Here is a 23,322-nt window from a genome sequence, read left to right as displayed (position 1 = left end):
CATCGCCGCTCGAGACGCGCCGAGCCGAGCACCGCACTCGGCTAGGTGCGCGTTGGGCCAAGCGCCACCACTGCCCATAGCCGGGGTATGCGACGTCGTTGCTGGATCTGGACCGTTAACGGCTTAGATTGCACTAGGCAAAGCCAATATAGATACTCGTCTATGTTTTTACTGGCGTACCATGTTCTTAGTCTGCTTCCGCCGGACAAATTTCTCTCGTTTGGTGTGTTCTTTGACTCAAACACCCCAGAATTATAATTATAATATAATATAAAAAAACAAAAGCGGAAGCACACTTTTTTCAAAAAAAAAAAAAAAACCCCGGAAGCACGCATCGCGTTCTCGCACACACCGCGCTTCTGCCGTCCCCGTCTTCCTCCTTCCCCTTCCCAATCTCTCATCGCCACCGTCCTGCTCCTCTTTCTGACCTCGGCAGCTCCCATGAAACCCTAATCCTCCAAAACCCTCACTCAAACCAACACTGCCGCCGCCGCCATGTCGCCCCCTCTGCAGGCGCCCAACTACAAGCACATCACGGAGGAGTGCCTTCGCGAATGGAAGGGCCAGTCCGCCGGCGCCTTCCGCATCCCTGATCCGGTGCCCATGGCGCGCTTCCTCTACGAGCTCTGCTGGGCGATCGTAAGCTTCCGACAGTTCGGGCTGCTCCGTGATTAGGTTTTCCTCCACCGGCTGGTACTTCTGTGTTGACTGTGTGGGCTGGGCCGAGCAGGTGCTGGGGGACTTGCCGCCGCAGAAGAGCCGGGTGGCGCTGGAGTCGGTGGTGTTCGTGGAGGAGGCACGGCGGGAGGAGGAGCTCGGCTCCGTGCTCGCTGATATCATTGCTCACCTAGGACAGGATGTGAGTATATGCAACTAGTTCTGATGCCAGTGATGTGGCTAGCGATATCATTGTATCTTTTTGTGGCACTAGCTATGTGTGTATGACTGAATTGGCCACTTTGTAGCGTGTATTGCTTGTTGTGGTAGCTGGATCGACAATATAGCTGAATTATTTGGTGCTTTGAATAGCTTTGCAGTGGAATTGGACAGGATGTGTTAGCTCTAGGCAGATGTTAGGCTACCACTTTTACTATTGTTTCATGTACTATGAGTGCTGTTGTAATAAAAAATTTCAGCTGAAGTTGTAACATAAACAAATCCAATCAATGCTGTTCTAGGTTAGTACTTAGGTACCATTTTTTGGTTGACCAGAGATGAACCAGATAGTTTTCAGGCAAATCTATTATGACATGACCTAGTCAGCAGCCTTGTACACATGGATGATGGATGTTCTTTTTACTAGCAGTAGATAACTTTTTTGCCAACCGATCATGTGCAGACCTTTGATGAGCTTCTATGGTAACTGGAGAAAGCTTGTTCACATAAGGAAGCTTATTAAGGGTCAAAAGTTCATGCATATCTTTTAGTTTCTGTTTACGTGATTAAAAACTGAACACACGTGGCGCTAGATGTCCTTTAAGGCATGATTTATCCAAAATTGAACTGTTCTGGGTGCATACCGATTACCAAAAAAAAATAGATTAGCCTCGAGGTGTCTCTAAGAAGTTCTGTTTCGATGCATTTCTTTCAACTAAATGGTGGACAGTAGAGATGGCGATGTATAAATGCAAATGATATTATTCACTGTGTCACTTACCATTTCCTGTCATATAATTTAAATGTCTTCTTGCCTCTGTTGCTTTGTTATTTATCTGCTGCAATTGGGTTATTAGACTTTGACCCATGATTCACTGCTTTTACCTGATATGAGCTTTGGCACCTGTGCTTTTTTTTGGATAAGTTTTTTCTCCTTGTGTTTCGGTTTAGTGGCACTCCTCTAACAGTGTTTAGCCAGGCTAACTTACTTCAACATGCAGATTACAATCTCTGGTGAATATCGCAGCCGTCTTGTTAAAATGGTAATAAGCTAGGCATGACTTTTAAAGCAAATGAAACAGTTCATACTCCTCGCTGTCTACTTTCCTTTTGATTTAAAAATGGGACTGCTCATTGATTTCTATTTGAATACTCATCTTGCAGACTAAGTCATTTCTGGAGTCCTCGATTACTGCGCCTAGGCTTCTGCAAGAGCGATGTGAAGTGAGTTTTTTTTTATTCCTTGTGCTAGCGACCATATCTCTGTTGGCATCAATTTAAGATAAAGCTGATACATGCTTTCTATTTCCTCCACCCATGGTCTTGAAGGAAGATTTCCTTTGGGAGGTTGAACAGAGTAAGCTGAAAGGCCAGGATTTAAAATCCAAGGAGGTATGCATAATGTGATGATTTGTCAATCTGTCATACGCGTTGAGTCATGGCGTTTTATGCGGGCATCTTATCGTGGGCACACATTGATAAACTTTGTTATGAAAACTCATATTTACCATGATAAATTCATAATATCCTTATTTTTTCTCAAACACTTTCACCTCCTGACCTTTCCCCCATTATCATGGTTCTTGAGTGATTTACTTTTGCCTCATGTTATTTGCTGATTTGTTTTTTTTCTTTTAACATTAACTATGTATGGTCGATTGATATTTGATTTAAATAATCGGTAACAGGTTAGGGTCAACACACGGCTCCTTTACCAGCAAACTAAATTCAACCTCTTAAGGGAGGAAAGTGAGGGCTATGCCAAGTTGGTATGTATATCTACTTGTCCTGTTTTTGTGTTCCTTTTTTTGTTCTTGTAGTAATTTTAGAGCAGTAGCATATATTCTGCTTGATTGGGCCATCCCTGTAAAACATTGAATGATGCCCTTAACCACCATGTTAACTAATCGATTATGAAAAAATTGGATTGGGTTTTTGCGGTTCTTTTTTCTGCGGTACCTTGACGTGACATGAGCGTGAAAGCAATGTTACTGCATGAAAGAGGTCCAAGAATCCGTTTTCTTTCTATAAGGGCTAAAATATACACTGGGATGCTTAATTGACTAGTTTAATAATGCCCATGCTTTGCTATGAATAAAGATAACCATAATCCTGTTCCTTGAATCGTAGTTGATGGTTTGTCTGCCATACTGCCTTGTCCATCTGGCTGGCTTTTGTCCTTGTCTGAAAGTGCATGCTTGGCTCTTGTACTAGCCTGATCAAACTTTGCCACAGCACATGTTGCACCTCGAATGTCGTGACTGGTCTGATCACTCTTGTAGCCTCTGCTGTTGCACCTTGTCACAACCATAGGGTGAGGAGTGGACATTGAGAAGCTGCGACAATCCATATACTGGAGTAAGAAGTAGTTTCTTAGGATGGGGTCAAAATTTGGTAAAGTATCTGCTATTACATTTCCCCCCTAGAATTTCTTAGAGATGCCCGAGGGTTATCAACCTACCAACGACCTGAACATTTAGATTATTAGTACTCCCTCCGTTCCAAATTATAAGATGGTTTGGCTTTTTATATGCATTGCTTTTCCTATGTATCTATACATAGTGTATATCTTCCTCGCAAAAAAAGGCAGTGTATATCTAAGTGCATAACAAAAGCTATGTACATAGAAAAGCTAAAACGTCTTATAATTTGGAATAGAGGGAGTAGCAAACAAGTGCACTGTTCAATGTGTGTCCATTAAAGTCATAAGCTAATATTGATGCTAAGGATTGTAAGTTAATATCAATATAGCAGGAAGTTATGAGTTTATAATTGCCAAAACAACTGTTAGAAACGTGTTAGCTTTATTCTAGATGGCATATTCTCCAATTTAGTCACTTTGGAAAGAAATGCTAAGCATGCTATGCTTAGGAATACCACGTCCTCTATCTGTATATAGATTTGTACTTTGAAAATTACCTGAATGATTGTACCTTGCTACTGTCTGCGATTTCTGCCAATCATGTTCTCCTATAGTTTCGTAAGGTTCTTTTGTGATGCTTATTGAAGTTTATCGGTTTCTTACTGTACCCATCTATGTGTGTGGATCATTCAGGTGACACTCCTTTGTCAAGTTGGTTCAGATCTGGCTTGCCAGAATTCTTCTTCGGTTACGATCAGCATTATAAAGGTTGTCTGTAGGCCTTAATTCCCTCTGTGCTATATTTTTAGCCTTTTTACCAGTACTGTGTAATAACAAATTATTTATTTTGTGACAGTCATTGATTGGCCATTTTGATCTGGACCCAAATCGTGTATTTGATATTGTGAGTCTTCGTTTGCTATGCCACTGTTATTAAATGTCAGAGAGTGTGTTGTTGAAGTTGTGTAATTCTGTTATTCTTGTCTGCCAGGTGTTGGAATGCTTTGAACTTTATCAAGATAGTAACATCTTTCATCAGCTCATACCTCTTTTCCCAAAGGTATTTGTTCTATTAGAACCAGTATCCAATAATAGTAGTCTCATAATTTATGCATGCTTTCAGTTTTTTTACCACATTTTACATGATTTTTGTCATAATTAATGCAGTGTTTTCTCAATGTCTTATGATTTCCTCTATTACAGTCCCATGCTGCTCAAACTTTGGGGTTCAAATTCCAGTACTATCAACGATTGGATGTCAACAGCACTGTTCCATCTGGCCTTTTAAGAACAGCAGCTTTATTGATCAAATCTGGATTCATTGACCTTGATAATGTGTATGTTTCCTAATAGTCCTCTCATCCATGGAGAATTCATGATGGCTATAGTCATCGTATAGATCATTATAAATCTGTAATTTAAACGATTGTCAGTTTTTTTTATTTTTATATAATGCTGTGAGGTTTTCTAGCTCTGGTTTTCTCAAGGTGTAACCAACAAAAAAACTTTGTTCTTTCTTCAATCTTTTATCTGTACCGTGGTGGGCACTTCCTAGTTTCACAATTTTATCACTGTTTTCAGTATTATTAGGGTTCTATCAGTTATTCAGTTCATTTTCCTCAAGTTTGTGCAAATATAGGTGCTACTGAACCAAAGGGAACTCATATGAATATGCGATTTCACTGACTGCACTCTCTCTGTGTTCTTTTTTTATGTTCTATATATAGTTTGATTGGTGCTGAATCTATTTGTTTCTCAAATGGGATGTGTCATGACCAATTTTTTCTCTCGCCAGCTATTCTCACTTGCTTCCAAATGACGACGAGGCGTTTGAGCATTTTGATTCTTTCATTTCAAGAAGAATTGATGAGGTTGGTATTCCTTATAAGTTTGTAACTGGCCAAGGAGAGTAGCATGAAAGGGAGTGGCAAAAAGGAAAGAAGGTTGAGGGAGGGAAAAGTTTAGAAGTTTCTTGAACTAAAAGTCTTATGTACAGCCATCCCTTCATGTGACATATACTACATGGTTATGTTACATGTTACACTATTTCCCCCTTTTGTCATAACTAGCAAATATGCCCGTGCGTTGCAACGGGAAATAAAATGAAAGAGTCCCATGGAACAATAAAAAAATTTGGTTTGGATAATAAAAAATCAATCATGTTTTATTAATTGTTGCCCACGTCACTACACTTAGCCAGTTAGCCACATGTATATGGCCTTTTTTTATCTGGCTTGTATATACAGTAGCACGTAATAAATCGATCATGTTTTATGGTTGCCCACGTCACCACACCTAACCACAGGTATATGGCCTTCTCTTTTTTTATCTGGCTTGTATATATAGCAACACGAAAGTTACAGAATCAAATTGTGCATAGAACCTGGGCTACTGGCTACCGCTGCTACCATGCTAATGTGGACGGAGAGTTCGAACTGAAAAATTAGAAGGGTTCTCACCAGGACGTTGAATGGAAAAATAATAAATAAAAGAAAGAAACAAAAAGGATTTGAATTAGAATTCCTTTTCAGGTTACTCAGATTGGGGAGATCTATTTGGATTATGATTCCTATCTATCTAGGTTATCTTAAGAAGCCCCACATACACGACCCAATACGTTTTGGAATCGGACTCTGTATCGCGCTATACAAGAGCTATTCTATCTCGACATGAGAGCATGGGTTTATATATATAAGTCCGGATGGAAGAAACTCTCCATTGTTCGGTAGTTAGAGGGGGACAGATAAAAAAAATGGACGGACCAAAAAAAGAGCTGAAATTTTGCCTCTTTATTATTAGGTATAGATGGAAAACAGAAAGAGCTTTAGTCTTTTGTTTCTTGACTGTAACAATTTCTACCTCCACATGTGAATTTGATCTTACATTAAAGATATGTCCGTATTGATTTCTTTTTAAGTAGTATAGGACATTGAAGCTATGACTAACGAGCTTACTCTTTCTCTTGACTTCAGGCTAATAAAATTGGCAAAATCAACCTTGCTGCTACTGGAAAGGACCTTATGGATGACGAGAAACAAGAAATCACTATCAATATGTATACAGCATTGGAGATTGAAAATGATATAGTTGGGGAGCGAGCCCCTGAGATGGAGAAGAACCAGAAACTTGGGCTTCTTCTTGGTTTTCTCTCTGTGCATGACTGGTAATATACATATGTTCCATTGTTTTTTTACTTGATCTATGATTAAACTAAATAAAGTTAGATGTATTTTTATTGTTTTATCCGGCAATCACATTTCTGTAGTAGATGCACCAGTATTTTTGCGCATTTTGTAAGCATAATTGTTGTATAATCATACTGTGAAGATAATAAGATATTTAAAAGCACTTTTTAGTCTAGACTGACTTTGATTGGAATAAAAATGCTTTATTATTGTTGTAAATATTACTGTGACTTGATTGGAAGAAAAATGCTTTATTATTGTTGTAAATATTACTGATTGATTCCCTTTGTTCTTTCCTAGGTATCATGCACAACTACTCTTTGAGCGTCTTGCACACCTAAATCCTGTTGAGCACATTGAAATCTGTGATGGATTATTTAGGTTTGTTGTATTCTTTTGTTCCAATGATTATATTTCTTGGGTTTATGCAGTTTAACATATATTTGCCTTTATTTTTCCTTTGTGCAGAATGATTGAAAAGACAATGTCTTCAGCCTATTATATAGTTTGTCACCTGTATTATTACTTGCCTCCTAGAAATGATGCTGACCAGACAGGCACATCTGCTCTGTTTTTAAGTTCATTTGATCTGCCAAAGGAGTTTTTCCAAATGCTCACCGCTTGTGGACCATATCTTCATCGTGATACTCAATTACTTCAAAAGGTGACTTAAATCTTTTACCACTGCTCACTATCATGCATACTTGCTGCTGCCAAACTGATGGCTTAGTTCAGTGTACAGATGCCACATTATTGATTGCGGCGTTGGAATTCTTACAGAAGCACCACACTAGCCTTTGCATTGCATCTATTGTCATAAGTCATGACTAGAATTTCCTCCATTTGTTGCGATAAACCAAAATGTCACTGTTGTTGCCTAGTTATAACAAATCAACAACCAAGTTTTGCAGCCTTGCAGTGCAAAATGTTATAATTTTGTCATTCTTTGCTTGGAATTTCCAAGTATCCAGTTTCACATGAATACTCTACTAGTGAAAATATTGAACATCATGTACTTAGTGATCCATCGTCCATGTTTACTTTTTAGGTTTGCAGAGTATTAAAAGCGTACTACCACTCATCAAAAGAGTCAACCCGTGCGGCAAATGTAGTTTCACCAGAATCTCGAATTGAGGAAGCACTTGGCTCGTGCTTGTTTCCTTCGTTGCAGCTTATCCCTGCTAATCCTGCTGTTGATATGGAGATATGGGGGGTTCTTTCCCTTCTTCCATATGAGGTTTGTTATATTATATAATTTTGTAGTGCTCTATTCATGCTTTTAGCAATTTATTTAGTACCTTGACTATCCTTAGTTTCCAGGCCCGCTATCGTCTGTATGGTGAATGGGAGAAGGAGACCGAACAAAACCCAATTGTCCTTGCTGCAAGGCAAACTGCAAAGGTTACCTTTCTATTCTGTTTAACGTTTTTTTTTCTAATCTATCACTCCATGTCAAGTTTTAAATTCATGCACATCTTTTTTTTAATCAGCTGGACACCAGAAGGCTCCTAAAACGGTTGGCTAAGGAAAACCTGAAGCCACTTGGCCGCATGGTGGCTAAACTTGCCCATGCGAATCCCATGACTGTGCTTAGGACAATTGTCCAACAGGTACGTGGAACAGAAGTTGTGTGATGTATTCACTGTTTTTAGGGTTGGTAGTTATTCGATTTCAGTTAGAAAATATCATGTGCTGCATAGCCAAAGTTCCAAACAGTGTATTTCCTTGGGAAACCTGAACCACCATGCCTATTTCCCAGCAACTGTTGATGTTTTTTTGAATGACTTCTGTTTAGCCTTTTCAAATCAATCATGTAACTCCATAGTTCAATATCTTGTTGCCATGCATGGCATCCGCCAATGGCCATGATCTTTCCTGTTGCAATGCTATTTGATATGCCACAGTGGCATAGCTGGCTATTGGTACCATGCCACTGGTGCCCTGCATAACTAGACCCCCCCCTTCTCCCCCGACACACACACACACACACAAAAGGTTAGTTACGTTAAGCTGCTTGTACATCTGCCTAATAAACGTCATCGGAGTATGTTTATATATTTAATGCGAAGTCACCCCCAGGTAATTGTCCCTTGTTGAGAATTGGTCCAACTGACAATGGGATGATTATTGTCCTGAGGAAAACAAGATATGCCGAGAAAGGTATGTATTGGAATCGGCGTGAATGGAGTGAGAAGTTTAGAAGATATTTTAAGACATTCACTATTTGTAATTCGTTTTGGACTGCATTTGGGAGCGTGGTTATTCCTTTTGTAGGGATGACTGAACATGATCCCAAAGAGATAATATCTGACTTTTGGAAACTTATCTCTAATACGTGGAATCTAGACAAAACTGACAAGGAAATTAGCTACCGTTATCCCTAATTTTCAACTAACCTTGCACTTGTGGGCACTGCAAATTAATCATTTTTTTGGTCATGTTAGGGTAATTGCAGTGCAGGGACACAGTTCATCAGTGGGTCTCTAGATTCACCTCCCTCTAAACCAGTTTCTTAGGCATTAGTGATTTTGGAAAAAGTCCTGTTTATACGGTATACATAGGTACCGAAGAGTCCAAAGGGCGCAGTATTAATCAGTCTCACAGAAGCCTAAGTGGTTGTTTGCATGCTGTAGTTAGGGCATTGTTCATATTCCTTTGTTCGTTGTATGCGGTCCTTCCTGTGCTAGTTGGGGGGGGGGGGGGGACTAGCACAACGATCGACACTCTGCTTTGGTATACGTTTTTGTACTTCTCGTACCTAGAAGACTGGTCTGGAGGGAGCAATATTTATTATCACACTTTCTTTAGTGTTGAAATTTATACTTACTCCCTCAATTATAAGGCGTTTTGACTTTTGTAGATACATTGCTTTTGCTATGTATCTAGACATAATGTATATCAAAGTGCATAGCAAAAGCTATGTATCTAGGAAAGCCAAAACATCTTATAATTTGGAATGGATGGAGTACAATTCAGTGATCCTGGAACAAAATTTTTAGTCATATCTTGGGTTGTTTGCACTATGCTATGCCTTATATTATTGTGTATTTTTCCGATTTGTTTACAGTTACATGCCAAAATTTGCAGGTTGAAGCATACAGGGATATGATTACACCAGTTGTGGATGCATTCAAGTACTTGACTCAGGTAGTTGCTATTATTTTATCTATGTATACTGTATAGTGCATTTTTTTTTATGTTTAATTGTAATTATTGTATGATTTATGAATGTAGCACTACACTTTTACTGTATCAGCTACAATTATTTTAAGGAAAAAGTCCATTTTTGGCCCTCCAACTATGGCAGCAGTTTGGTTTTAGCCCTCCAACTCGAAAACCAGACACCCGCAGTCCCCCAACTCTCAAAACCGTTTAAAATTGGCCCTCGCGCCCATTCGACCGCGGTTTCCGCACAGTAAACCCGCCACGACCCCGCCTGTCAGGCCTTTCCCTCTCACCGCTAGGTTGGGCCCACCTGTCATCCCCTCCCTCTCTTCGCGGGCCCTGCCTGTCAGGCCTCTGACCGAATTCACGCGGGCGCTGGTGCGAGCGGCGCACAGTGCACCGAGTGCACGCGAGCGCGGCAAGGGGCACGACTGCCTCTCTTCCTCCTCAGCCGCGCTCTCGCCGGCGGCGAACTTGCTCGGCCGTGCTCTACGGCGGCTCAGGGAGGCAGAGAAGGGGGTCTATGGTTCCGCGAGGTCACGGTGAATACTCTGAGGGGCTAAAGGTGGCGGATTGAAGCTCAGGGCGGGCGGCAATGGCACTGCGGCGGCACGGGGATGACGGCGGGGCTCCCTGTGTGTCGGTGAAGCTCCAGCGGGGTCCTTCTAGCCTTCTAGGGCTTCGACGAGGCCTGCTAGGGCTCCAGATGTGGCTCTAGAGGCTCGGGCGAGGCTAGCCACGTTGACAGCGGCACGACGGCGACGACGAGGCTCACCGTGTGATCTGTTTGGTCGGAGAGCTGGGGGAGAAAGGGAGAGTAGAGCGGAGATGCAGAGAAGGGAGAAGGGGGAAGCAGGGGAGCAGCGCGGTTTGGCTCGTCGGCACAGGGCGGTGGCGGCGCTTGGTGGCTGAGCGGCGGGGGAGCAGAGGGAGAAGAGGAGAGCTGGGGGCGCGGTGGAGCAGGGCACGGCGACGGCGGTAGCGGCTTCGGCTCCGGTGTAGGTCGGTGCTGGGGAAGAAAGGGAGAGCAGAGGCGCGGTGGAGCAGGGCGCGGCGACGGCGGCAGAGCAGAGAGCAGAGGAGAGGAGGAGGAAGAAGGGGGAGCAGAGGAGGCGGCGGAGGTGCGGGACTCCGGCGAGCGGACGGACAACGGCGGCCTCGGCGTAGAAGAGCTCGGTAGCGACTGCGACTCCGTCGGCATCTCCATCGCATGTTCGCCGCGGAGAAATCGAGCTGCAGCGACGCCGAGGAGCTCCGCCGAGCTCGCGCGCCACCGCAGCCGCGCCATTGCCTGAGCCAGCACGCCAGTAGCTCCGCCTTGCTTCGCGCCACCATCTCCACCCACTCGCAGCGTCGATCGAGCCCAGGTGAGGGCCTATTGGCCACTTCCGCCCCGCTCGCCATGATCGGGGCTCGCCGGACTTCGAGCTTCCCGTGGCCGGCTATCACCGGAGCTCTCTCACTCCCTTCTCTTCCTTCCCTCGTCTTCCCCGCGAACCCTAGAAGCTTGTACCGAGCTTAGCCGCGCCCGCCATGGTCGGATTTCGCTGGAGCGCCGTCGGGCCCTCGTCGCTGTCCGCCATGCACGCCGCCGCCCTAGTTAGAGCTCGGTAGGGGTTAAACCCTAGGCACCTTTAGGTGTGGCTCGTCGCGAGGAGCACGCCGGTGCCCTCGGTTTCGCTGGATTCCTCGCCGACGGCGAGAAATCACCGGCCATCTCCCTCCCCTGCCTCTGTTTCGCTGCCGGTTGGGGAAAGGCCTGACAGTCGGGGCCCGTGAAGAGAGGGAGGGGATGACAGGTGGGCCCAACCTGGCGGTGAGAGGGAAAGGCCTGACAGGCGGGGTCGTGGCGGGTTTACTGTGCGGAAACCGCGGTCGAATGGGCGTGAGGGCCAATTTTAAACGGTTTTGAGAGTTGAGGGACTGCGGGTGTCTGGTTTTCGAGTTGGAGGGCTAAAAACCAAACTGCTGCCATAGTTGGAGGGCCAAAAACGGACTTTTTCCTTATTTTAACGTGCCTTTGGATTATCATCTGTTTTGTTTACAGCATTGTTTAATCGTATACTTCATTTACAGCTGGAGTACGACATCTTGCAATATATTGTCATTGAACGCTTGGCACAAGGTGGTCGTGCGAAACTTAAAGATGATGGACTTAATCTCTCAGATTGGCTTCAATGTCTTGCATCCTTTTGGGGGCACCTGTATGTACCTTTTGACTCCGAAACTGTTATTACATTCTGGTATCCTACATTTATATTACTTTATTGCACTTGATTACTCTTTCCAAATTCATTACATTTATTAAGAGTTCTCGTATTCAGTTTTCAGATTTTTATTTGTGCTCCCAATTATTAAAGATAAAGTATATTCTGCCGCTGACTCTGTTTTGATCCAATTCAATTTTTACAGGTGCAAGAAGCATAATGCTGTGGAACTGAAAAGCCTTTTGCAGTATCTTGTTAATCAACTGAAGAAGGGTGTGGGCATTGAACTTGTTGTCCTGGAGGTCTCTTGGCTGCTCTTTTTAAGCTTTCTTTCTGCCTTTGAATCGTATGAGGCTGAAGCCTAACATAATTAGCCATGCAGGAGCTCATTCAGCAAATGGCGAATGTGCAGTACACCGAGAACATGACAGAGGAACAGGTCGATGCTATGGCAGGAAGTGAGACTTTGCGGCAGCAAGCTTCACTGTTCGGAGCAACAAGAAACTATAAGGTTGGAAAAATCATCTATCTCAGCAGCATATTAAGATAAAACTATTTCCTTACCGAAAAATGTAATTCTTTGGCAGGTGTTGAGTAAGTCCACAAATAGGCTAAGGGATTCGTTGCTTCCAAAAGAAGAGCCCAAACTTGCAGTTCCTATGTTACTGCTTATTGCTCAGCATCGGTCCAAGTAAGATTTTGATTAATTTGGTGGAGCCACTATCAGGCATCTTGTTTTTGTTTCATGTGTTTGTTCCAAAGCATTCAAATGGCGATGCAGAAATATGAAATGGCGTGATTACTAATGATTTACACACCAAAGGAAATAAGGACTGGAGTAGGGTAGGGGGTCAAGCATTGGCTGACATAATTTGTAAAATTATATTTTTATATGGCAAATTGGCCCTTAGTGTGGCCTATGCCCCTCCCCCCCTCCATAAATTTCATGTGTTGGCAATAGATCCTGTCATATTTAATTTTAGCTTTACGCACCTATTTTAAATCTTGATAAATCCATTTCTATTCCCAGGATCATAATAAACGCAGATGCCACATATATCAAAATGGTCAGTGAGCAGTTTGATAGATGCCATGGAATACTTCTTCAGTATGTTGAGTTTCTTTCAAGCGCCGTAACTCCAACCGCCTATGCTCAACTAATACCTCCTTTGCAAGATCTGGTCCATAAATACCACATTGAGCCAGAGGTAGTAAATTTTGGTTTCTACCACCTCTGCTCTTTTGCTGACCTTTGTTGTTGCCTTGTGTCTGGGTGTGGGTGGTGCTACTTGTTTCAGTACTGTTCTTCATTATGGTAACATAGTGGTCTTTATTTTTATATCCAGGTTGCTTTCCTTATATACCGCCCAGTGATGCGGCTTTTTAAGAGCAGTAATGGAGGTGACACTTGTTGGCCTCTTGATGACAACGAGGAAGGAGAATCTGTATCATCTGATGATCTTATCTTACATCTTGACTCGTCTCAGGAACCAATCATGTAAGTCTTCCATGATTAATTAGATTGTCTTTGACGAGTATGCATGTTTCTCATTACATTTGTTTTGGTTTGATGGAGATGATTTGGTTCCAATATAGTATAATCCCTGAACACCCTGTAACTTGTATATTAATTTGTACATGTAACTTGTATTAACTTGCCATTGGAATCCGTACGATTCAAGCTTCAGATTCTACTTCTTCACTTCGATTATCTATTCCGTAGCATGGATTATGAATGTTATATCGTCATTTTCCATTTTTTACCCCCAAAATTGTAGGTGAATCGCCATTCTATGTTTATTAATACTGAGGCACAAAGATGGCTAATAGTTCCTGTGTCCCTCCGCCATTATCTAATATTCACAACTGTTGGACTTCTCAATTGATGTCTTACATGTTCTGTCATGATATTGGTGAAGTACAAATATAGTACTCCCTACATTCCAAATTATAAGTTCTAGCTTTTTCTAGATAAATAGTATGTCTAGAGACATAATAAAGACAATGTATCTAGAAAAGCCAGAACGACTTATAATTTGGAATAGAGGGAGTAGCAAATAAAGGAATGTTTTGAAAGAAATATATACTTCTTCCAAAATGCCAATCAAAGCACAAATACAGATTTTTTTTCCCCATTCAAAATATATTTTCATTTTGTCCAAGGTGAGAGGTCTCTTTCTCTTTATCATCCCTGATGTCTTGTGGAAACTAGCAATTTCTTGAAGGCTTGAATGTTGAATTACTATACGCTGAAACTATGAATTTATTTTTCAATCATTGTTGAGGTTAACACTGGTTAACATGTTTTTAATATTAGTGGCATTTCTTTGACATTCTTCTACTCATAAAAATATTTGAGCTGGTGGTGGTGGTGGTTGGTTCTACACCTTAACCTGAAGGCTCTTTCTGTGCATGTGTGCATGGATGATCTTTATGCACAGTTGTACTCATGCCTTTCTTTTTGGCTTAATAATCGGCTGGGATTTTTTACCTCTCAGATTTAATGATAATTAACTTTGGTACATGTTTATTGAAGATCTGCAATGCATGGTTACCGGACTATTAGTCCATGGTAATTTGAGTTATCAACTCACATGAATATTCTGTTTTGCTACAGGTGGTCAGATCTTCTTAACACAGTCCAGTCAATTTTGCCAGCAAAAGCTTGGAACAGTCTTTCACCAGATTTATATGCTACTTTCTGGGGCTTAACACTCTATGATCTTCACTTCCCAAAAGACCGTTATGATACAGAAATCAATAAGCTGCATGATAATCTCAAACAATTGGAGGACAACTCAGATAACTCTAGCATTGCAATTTCAAGACGTAAGAAGGACAAGGAGAGAATCCAAGATTTACTCGACAAACTGAACAGTGAATCTCAGAAGCACCAGCAGCACATTGCATCTGTGGTCCAAAGGTTAGCCCGTGAAAAGGATAAGTGGTTGAGCTCCAGTCCGGATGCAATGAAAATCAACATGGAGTTCCTACAGCGCTGCATATTCCCACGATGTGTTTTTAGTATGCAAGATGCAGTATATTGTGCTACATTTGTCCAAACACTACACTCCCTTGGGACTCCTTTCTTTAACACAGTCAATCATATCGATGTTCTCGTCTGTAAAACCCTACAGCCAATGATATGCTGTTGCACGGAATTTGAAGCTGGCAGGCTTGGAAGGTTTTTTCATGATACATTGAAGATGGCCTACTATTGGAAGGTATTTCCCCCCTCAACGGTTACCACATTTATCATTGCTGTATTCATGGTAAAGATTGGGAGTCTCGGTTATTGTTTTAGTGCTTCTTAACTGTTTACCTCCAACACGCTGCAGAGTGATGAATCTGTTTATGAGCGTGAATGTGCAAACAAACCAGGTTTTGCAGTGTACTTCAGATACCCAAACAGCAAGCGTGTATCCTATAGTCAGTTTGTTCGGGTAGGTTTTATGCGTTCTTAAAGTTATATTTACTGTTGCTTGAAATTCTTTCCCTGTGCATTCTATCATTTCTCATGTAATAAATGAAGAAAAGGTCATGACAGACCTTTGTTATACGCTTCGAACACAATAGTTTATATGAAGTGGCTTTGGAATCGTGCATACTCAATCCAGTAATAATGATAGTTCCCTGAATTTGAATGTGCGAGGTATGGAGTAGAAGGGAAACTTATACATTGGAATCAGGAAAAAGTCTACATAACTCCCTGAACTATTGCTGTTGGTATAACCAGGCATTCTATCTGCTCACCTATCCAAAACCGTTTAATCTAACCCCTAGGTAGTTTCGATCGGTGGTTTTGCCTTGCTGGCACAACCGAGGCCCACATGTCAGCACCACTATGGCTCAAGCCTGTTTGTTTTACAGATCTAATTCCGTAGTTTCAGCTTTTCATGAGCACTGTTTACCATAAAAGCCAGTGGCAAAACCACCAATTGAAATCACCTAGAGGTTCGATTACATGGGTTTGGATAGGTGAGGGGGTAGAATACCTTGTTTTGTAGGTTAGGGGGCAAAGTAGACCAACAATGATAGTTCAGGGGGGCTATATAGACTTTTTTTGAGGAACTAATGTTTTGGTAGCTGCTATTTCCCTATGTACAATTGGTCATGCTTAACTCCATTTTTTCTTAGTGGAGCTTCTGTTGTACTAATCCATGATATTAGTTCTATGTATTTTGAAATACTCTTTAGTATTAGTATATTAGTATATGTCTTGAAGGGCGGGCCTTGTGCAAGCGGTAGAGGCTTACCGCCTGTGACCGGAAGGTCCCGGGTTCGAGTCGCGGTCTCCTCGCATTGCACAAGCGAGGGTAAGGCTTGCCACTGACACCCTTCCCCAGACCCCGCACAGAGCGGGAGCTCTCTGCCCTGGGTACGCCCCTTATATTAGTATATGTCTTAGTATCTTGCTATTCTCTCTATATCTTTGGCCATGTTGATCTGAAAAATCAGGAAGTATATGATGCTTATGTGATTGTGTTATTCGCTGTTCTCTGTATTGAATGGTTTTCGCCATTTTTAATAATTTGTATTTTTCTATTTTCTAAAGGTTCATTGGAAGTGGAGTTCAAGAATCACCAAAGCGCTTAACCAATGCATGGAATCAAAAGAATACATGGAAATCCGAAATGCCCTTATTGTGCTCACAAAGATTTCTAGTGTCTTTCCGGTGATTCGTAAAAGTGGTGTGAATCTTGAGAAACGGGTGAGTCCATTACCATTTATTCCTTGTGTTATGCTGCTGGTATATTTCTCACCAACCTTTTTGACCAGGTGGCTAAACTAAAAGGGGATGAGAGAGAAGATCTTAAAGTTCTAGCCACTGGTGTAGCTGCTGCTTTAGCTGCTCGCAAGGTTAGTTCTACAATAATTCCAATTATTGTTTTCCCCTCTCCAGTAGGAGACATCTATTTGTGTACAATATGTACAAGTGTAATGCTGTCTATTGTGCAGAGTTCTTGGCTATCTGAAGAAGAGTTCGGCATGGGACACATTGATCTGAAGCCAGCAACAGCAAGATCTGTGCTTGGTAAATGGAATCTTTAGAAGTTTTTTGTGTAAGTTTTGTCATTAGCTTGAGCATCACTAATCTTTGGATCTCCTACAGGAAACCAGTCAGCAGATCCCTCGATGGCAAAAGATCAAAATGCCCGTGCAAAGTCTATAGAGAATAAGCATGAAAGGTCAGAGGGTGCTATGAAGCCTGACGTTCAGCAAAAGAAGAGCTCTGTGCCTGCAAATGGATCTGATATTCAAATACCATCTTCCTCCGTACAAGGGAAATCTTCAGTGGTTGTACGTGCAGTGGATGAACCTCCAAAACCTGTGTCTGATGAGGGGGTTAAAGTTTCTACAAAACCTACTTCGGAATCTGAGGTATCTGTCAATTCTTCATGTCTTTAGTTTATATTTTGCATGGTTATCATACTTTATTATTTGAATTCAAGGGAAAAGAAAACACAAGAATACTTAGCCAACACTCCCATCACTAAATATAGGCCTGTTTTCACTTGCACTATGCGTCTTTATCATTATTTAGGTCTGCTCATTCTGTGGTTTTTCTGTCAGTAGTACGGAGTTTTAAAAGTCTGCCTGCCTGAATCCATGTCAATTTATATTTAGTGAAACTATATTAATTGATTGAATAGTAATTTCTTCTCTCCATATTTTTGTCATGATTTCAATTATTTGTTCGAAAGTCTGGTTATTAGCGCCTACTTTTGCCCTCTATATTTTCATGGACACTGTTTGCTGCTGAAGTCTTGTGCTATTTGGATTTTGTCAGGTTGTAGTCTGATGTTTGATGCCAGTAGTCTGATGTTCTCATAGTTTTAGGCAACACCTGGCTACGGCAAAACAAGAGGGGGTGGGGGGTGGGGGGGTGGGGTGTGTGTGGGAGCTTCTTGACTCTTTATTTAATTATTGAATTCCTCGTGGACGTACATTGTCCTAAAGGTGCCTTACAATCAATAAACATCATCAATCATTATGCTTGTATGCATATCAGTGAGCAATGTTGTGTTGGACATGAGCTTTTGGAATTTATTTCAATTCTTTTATGCAACAGACAAGAGCAACACAAAAGCGTGCACACAATGCTGGGAAGGTAATGAAGCATGATGTTGCAAAGGAAGATGCAAAAGCTGGGAAATCTACTAGCTGGAATGTAAATCAACAAGTCTCAACTGTTGATAGAGAAGCAATGCCTCATCAAGCTGATGCTGCCCAAGAAACCAATACCACTATTAGCAATGGTAACTTGCATCCAGTGCAGCGGAAGGTTTCGTCATCTTCTCAAAGAAATGCAGTGTTGGTTACACAAAATGGAGCAGCTAATCCCTCTGGTGAGTCTACTGATCTGATTGACTCTACCGTGAGACAGCAAAAAAGACCTGCTCTGATTGAGGAGCAAGATAGATCAGGTAAACGGAGGAAAGGAGAAAATGAAGCCGATTTGAGTGAACACCATGCAGACAAGGAAAAGAGTTTGGACTCACGTGGCGGAGATAAGTTTCGTTCAGTGGATCATGAGAAGAGTGCTAATGAGGAACAAAACTTAAGTAGGGCAGACAGAATGAAAGAGAAATCTGATGATAAATATGACAGAGATCCTAGGGAAAAAATAGATCGAGCTGAAAGGCGTCGTGGGGAAGATGCCATTGAAAGATCAACAGATAGATTATCGGAGAGGAGAGAACGTTCTATTGAAAGGATGCAAGAGAGAGTTACAGATAAAGCCCCTGAAAAAGGTAGAGAGGATAGAAATAAGGATGAGAGGAATAAAGTTAAATATGCTGAACCTTCAGTGGACCGGACACATTCTTCTGATGAACGATTCCGAGGGCAAAGTTTGCCACCACCCCCACCTCTTCCCGCAAGTTTTGTACCCCAATCAGTTGGTGCCAACCGACGTGAAGAAGATGCTGACCGAAGGGGTGGAAGCTCCAGGCATGTTCAAAGGTCATCTCCCAGGCGCGACGAGAAAGAAAGGAAGCAGTCAGAGGAGAATACTTCGTCATTTCAGGATGATGGGAAGCACAGAAGAGAGGAAGATATTCGTGATAGAAAGCGTGAGGATAGGGATATATTATCAAACAAGGTAAAAGATGTCTTTACCAATTTATGTCCTGCATCTGGTGTGTGACCACTGTGTACTATTCTTTTTTGTTGTATCAGTACAATTTTACATTTGTTCTGTATTCAATGATTGTTAACTGCCATTTGACAGCAGAAGAATCCTGTAGCTGTAATTTCACATATGCTGCCTTGTAAGGTTGCTTTAACTTCAAGAACCACATGTTTGACTTACAGATCCTTTGTTGATTGTATAGGTAGATGACAGGGATAGGGAAAAGGGGACTTCTTTGAAAGAAGACAGTGACCCTACTAGTGCTTCTAAACGGAGAAAGATCAAGCGAGACCAGACTTCTTTAGAAGCCGGGGAATATGCACCTTCTGCTCCACAGCCTCCCTCCCATGGATCCGGCAGCTCACAATTGTCTGACGTGCGAGAAAGAGAAAGGAAAGGGTTAATTTCACAACATCGTACCTCGCACGCTGATGACCTTCCTAGGACGCATGGCAAGGACACGGCAAGCAAATCAAGTCGTCGAGAGTCTGATCAGTGAGTTTGATAAAGAATAATTTCTTGTTCAAATATGCATTGCACAGTTTCTAATAAATATCTTTTCCACTTTGTGATTTGCTCTTTGTTTTCTGTTTTCTTGGTTTGTTGGATTCCTTTGACAAAATCAAAGTCATAACATCTTAGCTCTGATTACATTCTCCCAGAAGTTCCAATGTTCTACACAGAAACTGCAACGCAATAGGATGTTATTTTTCCTTCCAAATAAGGCTATGTAAAAATAACTAATAATTTGAACTTCACAGAAATAAAAAACAATTCTCCCCTCAGTCGTGAAAAAGTGGTGCGTGTGTTGTATTTTATGGAATCATACTAATGTTTGGACATCAATATTGTGCATTTGAATTTTATATGAATAGATTCATGTTGCGTGATATTATAATTCAGAGAGTTTGCAAATATAGTACAATAAAAGTCAAGGGTCAAAGTTACATTATGGGACCTCGGACGCACAGCATCATTATGTTACTATGTTAGGGAGAGAAAAGGAGCCAGGGCAGTCCCAACCCATAGTTTCTTTGAGCATTTTCTAGAGGGGGGAGAGAGAGAGAGAGGGTAATAAGGAACTAACCTTCGCATCCCATGGTTACTATAGTAGTTTCTATATGGAAAAGAATTTAATGACCACATGCATCATCACAAAAAGGAGTTGATCAGCTACAACTAGCATCCATGTAGCCATCATACAAATTCGCATGCCTATATGTACAGTTAGGTGATGCTCAACTATACACGTGAGACAAATATAGCAACCAAGTACCAACTATGCACATGATACTCTGCAGGTACATACAATAATGTACACATCTGCAAATAATCAACTGCAGATAACAATAAGGTGAAAAATTATACCCAGAATCATACCATTCTGAGCTGTTGGGCGGCACATCACCATCATCCATTGGCTGCAGTAGCACTTGATGCTTTGCGACTGAGCCAGAAGAGATATGAGCACCGACGGAGGCAACAGAGGTAGGCGCACCTGCTGCTTGCACTAGTGCGTCGTCTGGAGCTAGAAGACTTCTTCGATCTTCTCTCTTATTGCACACCTCCGTTTCCCTATTGATCCATTCTTGCAGAGATTAATGATGAGAAGCAGATGGAGCAGGATCGATTGGGGATGAATATAGCATATCTAGGTCATGCGGGTAGAGCTGGGCATTGGTTGGGGATCAATTGGGCAGAAGAGGGTCGGATGGAGCCAGCCCTCTCCGCCCAGGATAACGGCACAGAAGAGGATCGATGGGAGGATGATGGTGCATGCTCACGGATGGCTCGGGCGAGGGGGGCAACAGCGGCCACGCCGGCCAGTATAAAAGCGCATGGGATTCTGCTGCGGTGCGAAATGAAGCCGATGGAAATGACATGGGCGCCCCAACGCACCCGCACGATGGGTGTTTTCTTGGTCCTTTGGAGCCCGAGCCGAAACGTTTTCTCAGGGGAGAAACAATTACTACCTCTCTTCTTTAATTGTTCTTCCACATCATCAAAACGCCTACGTGGCAAGACAATCAATGCTATAGAAACTACCATGGACACTGGGTTGGGACTGCCCTAAGAAGACTCAAACAAGGCCAATAGGGCAAGTTCTAGTACAGAAGAATTGCGGAAAGAATAAAAACTACGACCAACGATCCATATCAAACTCCTACGGCCAAATGCTCTCGAGACCTTTGGCCCTTGCCATACACCATAAAAGGGCCTCATTTCTAATGTTCTGTAAGATCATATTAAGACTAGGTGAGGCCCCCTCAAAAACACAACCATTTCTATGTTTCCAAATCCACCAAACAACTAACTCAACTTTGATGCCTAGCCTGGCGCCACCATTCAGTAAAGATAGTGTCATTTGGCCCCGGTGCTTGCTGCTGCAGACCAACCTAGCAAACCACGCTTGTATCACTTCATCCAAAATCTTGCATACACAGCATGTATGCCCCCATCTTCGTCAATCAAACTTTATCTAATCTGGATCCTCTATAATTACATATACACGATCTAATGCAACCTAGTTGTCTTGACATTGCCCTGCTGAAAAGTTGCTAGTCCTATGGCGGAAGATGGAAATGATTTCTTAGGCTGTGATGAGACCTTGATGAACTTCCGACTAAAATGATGTATCTGTAGCCAAATGTTGGTTGTAGTAGTTTTGGTATATAATAGATCACCAAATGATTAGCGTATAGAAAATTGCCCAATGTTCCATCTACCATGACAATGCCGAGTGGGGCCTTGTCTGGTGGTAACCGTGGTAACCGTATGTCGTGCATGATTGGTGGTGTTTTTGGCAAGCCCTGGCTTTGTCGTTACTAGGTTCGAAAGCAAATCCCCCCTGCAACAGCATGGTTTACTTATTCGTTAAGTTCCCTTAAATTGTGGCGATCCTTTGTAACAAAAGGAAAATATTAATCGCATCTTACCTCATATGTTTGAATCGTTTTCAATAAATGCATTACGTTTATGCAAATGAAAGGCAAATATAACAGCAAATTAGTAAGCCAGATTTTTTTTCCTCCTATACCTTTGTAGTCATAAAAGAATTACTTTTGTAGTTATAAAAGAATTACTTTTGTAGTATTATGGTTTCTGGTGCTATTCACTTGCACGTGTACATTATTTACTATTTAACGACATTTGAATTTTGTTTTAAGAGCAATTCCATTTATTATGCTTGTGGTTCTGTTTCTAACCTAACTTGGTTTAACTGCAGAATGCACGAGAGGGAATGGGAAGAGGAAAAGCGACAAAGAACTGAAACAAAAAGGAAGCATCGGAAATAGCTGATCAATGTTGACATGGATTCAGTTGAGCCTCATAAATTTTCTCCGAGCACAGTAGTGAATGCACTTGAATCTCATGTTTTCCTGTGGTGAGAAAACATGTTTCAGCATAGCTAAGCAGATTGTTTCATAGTGTACTGTGCCAGTTATGGGATGTGGAGCTTAATATGACGGTAAAGCCTTTCCTGTCGAGCTCACCGATGCGGATTTAACATATGGAGATGAGCCATGTTTAGCTTCATACGTTTTGTGCTGTAAACAATGTGGAATGTGGCATAGTGAATTGTACTGTGAACATAGATGAGTGGCTCACCATCCGGGTATTTTGTATTTTAGTACTAACTGCTAACATGTTTGGTGTAGGAAGCATCACCAATTTTTGCTTTGTGTAGGAATAATGTTAGGGATGCAGCATAATTGAAATGTACATATTGCGGCTGTGTGCCTGTGTCTCGAGCGCACGCAGAAACTTCAATGGGATTTTATAAGGAGATTTTTTATTTAAAAATTTTTTAAAGAGATTTTATCGATGCTGTTGGATTTATGTAGGAATCTGGGAAGATTCCTGTTCCTAGTGAGCCTTAGGTTACCATTGCCGGTGAACTGTGACCTTGCTGATTTTATAACTTTTCAGGCAAGCTTTAAGAGACCGGAAATTGTAGCAGAGCCAGGTTACAAAACTTGCATTTGCTTTTATTTATTTACCTGGCCTTAGCTTGTAATTGCGTGCTTGCAGATCTGTTTCTCTTAAATTTCTTCTAAATTGTCCAAAAAATCTTGCGCATTACGAATAACTGTAGTGGTTTCGGCCCTGTTTGTTTCGCTGAAATTTGGTTTATGCTGATGTTTATGCTGATTTGTTGTAAGAGAAAATACTGTTCTTTCGCTGAAAAGTACTGCACAAATTGCTCAAATCGCTTGCGATTCGTTACTACAAAGGAAAGGGTCGTTACGACACAAGGAAAGGGGGGAAATGCTAATGGCAGCAGATTCTTGTACGGTTTCATCTACAGATCGCTTGCGATTCGTTACAACACAGGGAAAGGGGGACAGTGCAGCCAGCATATTCTTGTACGGTCATAACAGAAGCTGACGT

At 41.9% G+C, this 23,322-nt stretch overlaps 1 protein-coding gene across 1 annotated transcript; it reads left to right on the top strand.

Annotated features, from left to right (window-relative positions):
* Window positions 1–328: 328 nt before the first annotated feature.
* On the top strand, window positions 329–22,732 carry LOC136451002 (THO complex subunit 2-like). Its single transcript, XM_066451721.1, has 33 exons — window positions 329–639; window positions 731–859; window positions 1,878–1,919; window positions 2,041–2,100; window positions 2,206–2,268; window positions 2,565–2,645; window positions 3,932–4,006; window positions 4,095–4,142; window positions 4,230–4,298; window positions 4,442–4,575; window positions 5,034–5,109; window positions 6,211–6,401; window positions 6,724–6,804; window positions 6,892–7,087; window positions 7,472–7,660; window positions 7,744–7,824; window positions 7,914–8,033; window positions 9,511–9,570; window positions 11,665–11,792; window positions 12,001–12,097; window positions 12,178–12,306; window positions 12,383–12,486; window positions 12,826–13,003; window positions 13,142–13,293; window positions 14,413–15,019; window positions 15,134–15,238; window positions 16,351–16,506; window positions 16,575–16,655; window positions 16,755–16,830; window positions 16,909–17,177; window positions 17,869–18,900; window positions 19,133–19,425; window positions 22,157–22,732. Exons 1-33 carry the CDS (start codon window positions 496–498, stop codon window positions 22,224–22,226), a joined length of 5,316 nt encoding a protein of 1,771 aa, XP_066307818.1. The 5' UTR covers window positions 329–495; the 3' UTR covers window positions 22,227–22,732.
* The last annotated feature ends 590 nt before the right edge of the window (window positions 22,733–23,322 follow it).

The sequence above is a fragment of the Miscanthus floridulus genome, chromosome 5, assembly GCF_019320115.1.
Source record: "Miscanthus floridulus cultivar M001 chromosome 5, ASM1932011v1, whole genome shotgun sequence".
NCBI classification, from domain to species: Eukaryota; Viridiplantae; Streptophyta; class Magnoliopsida; order Poales; family Poaceae; genus Miscanthus; species Miscanthus floridulus.
The sequence above is the reverse complement of the archived record's forward strand: the minus strand, read 5'-3'. Positions and strand labels throughout refer to the sequence as shown.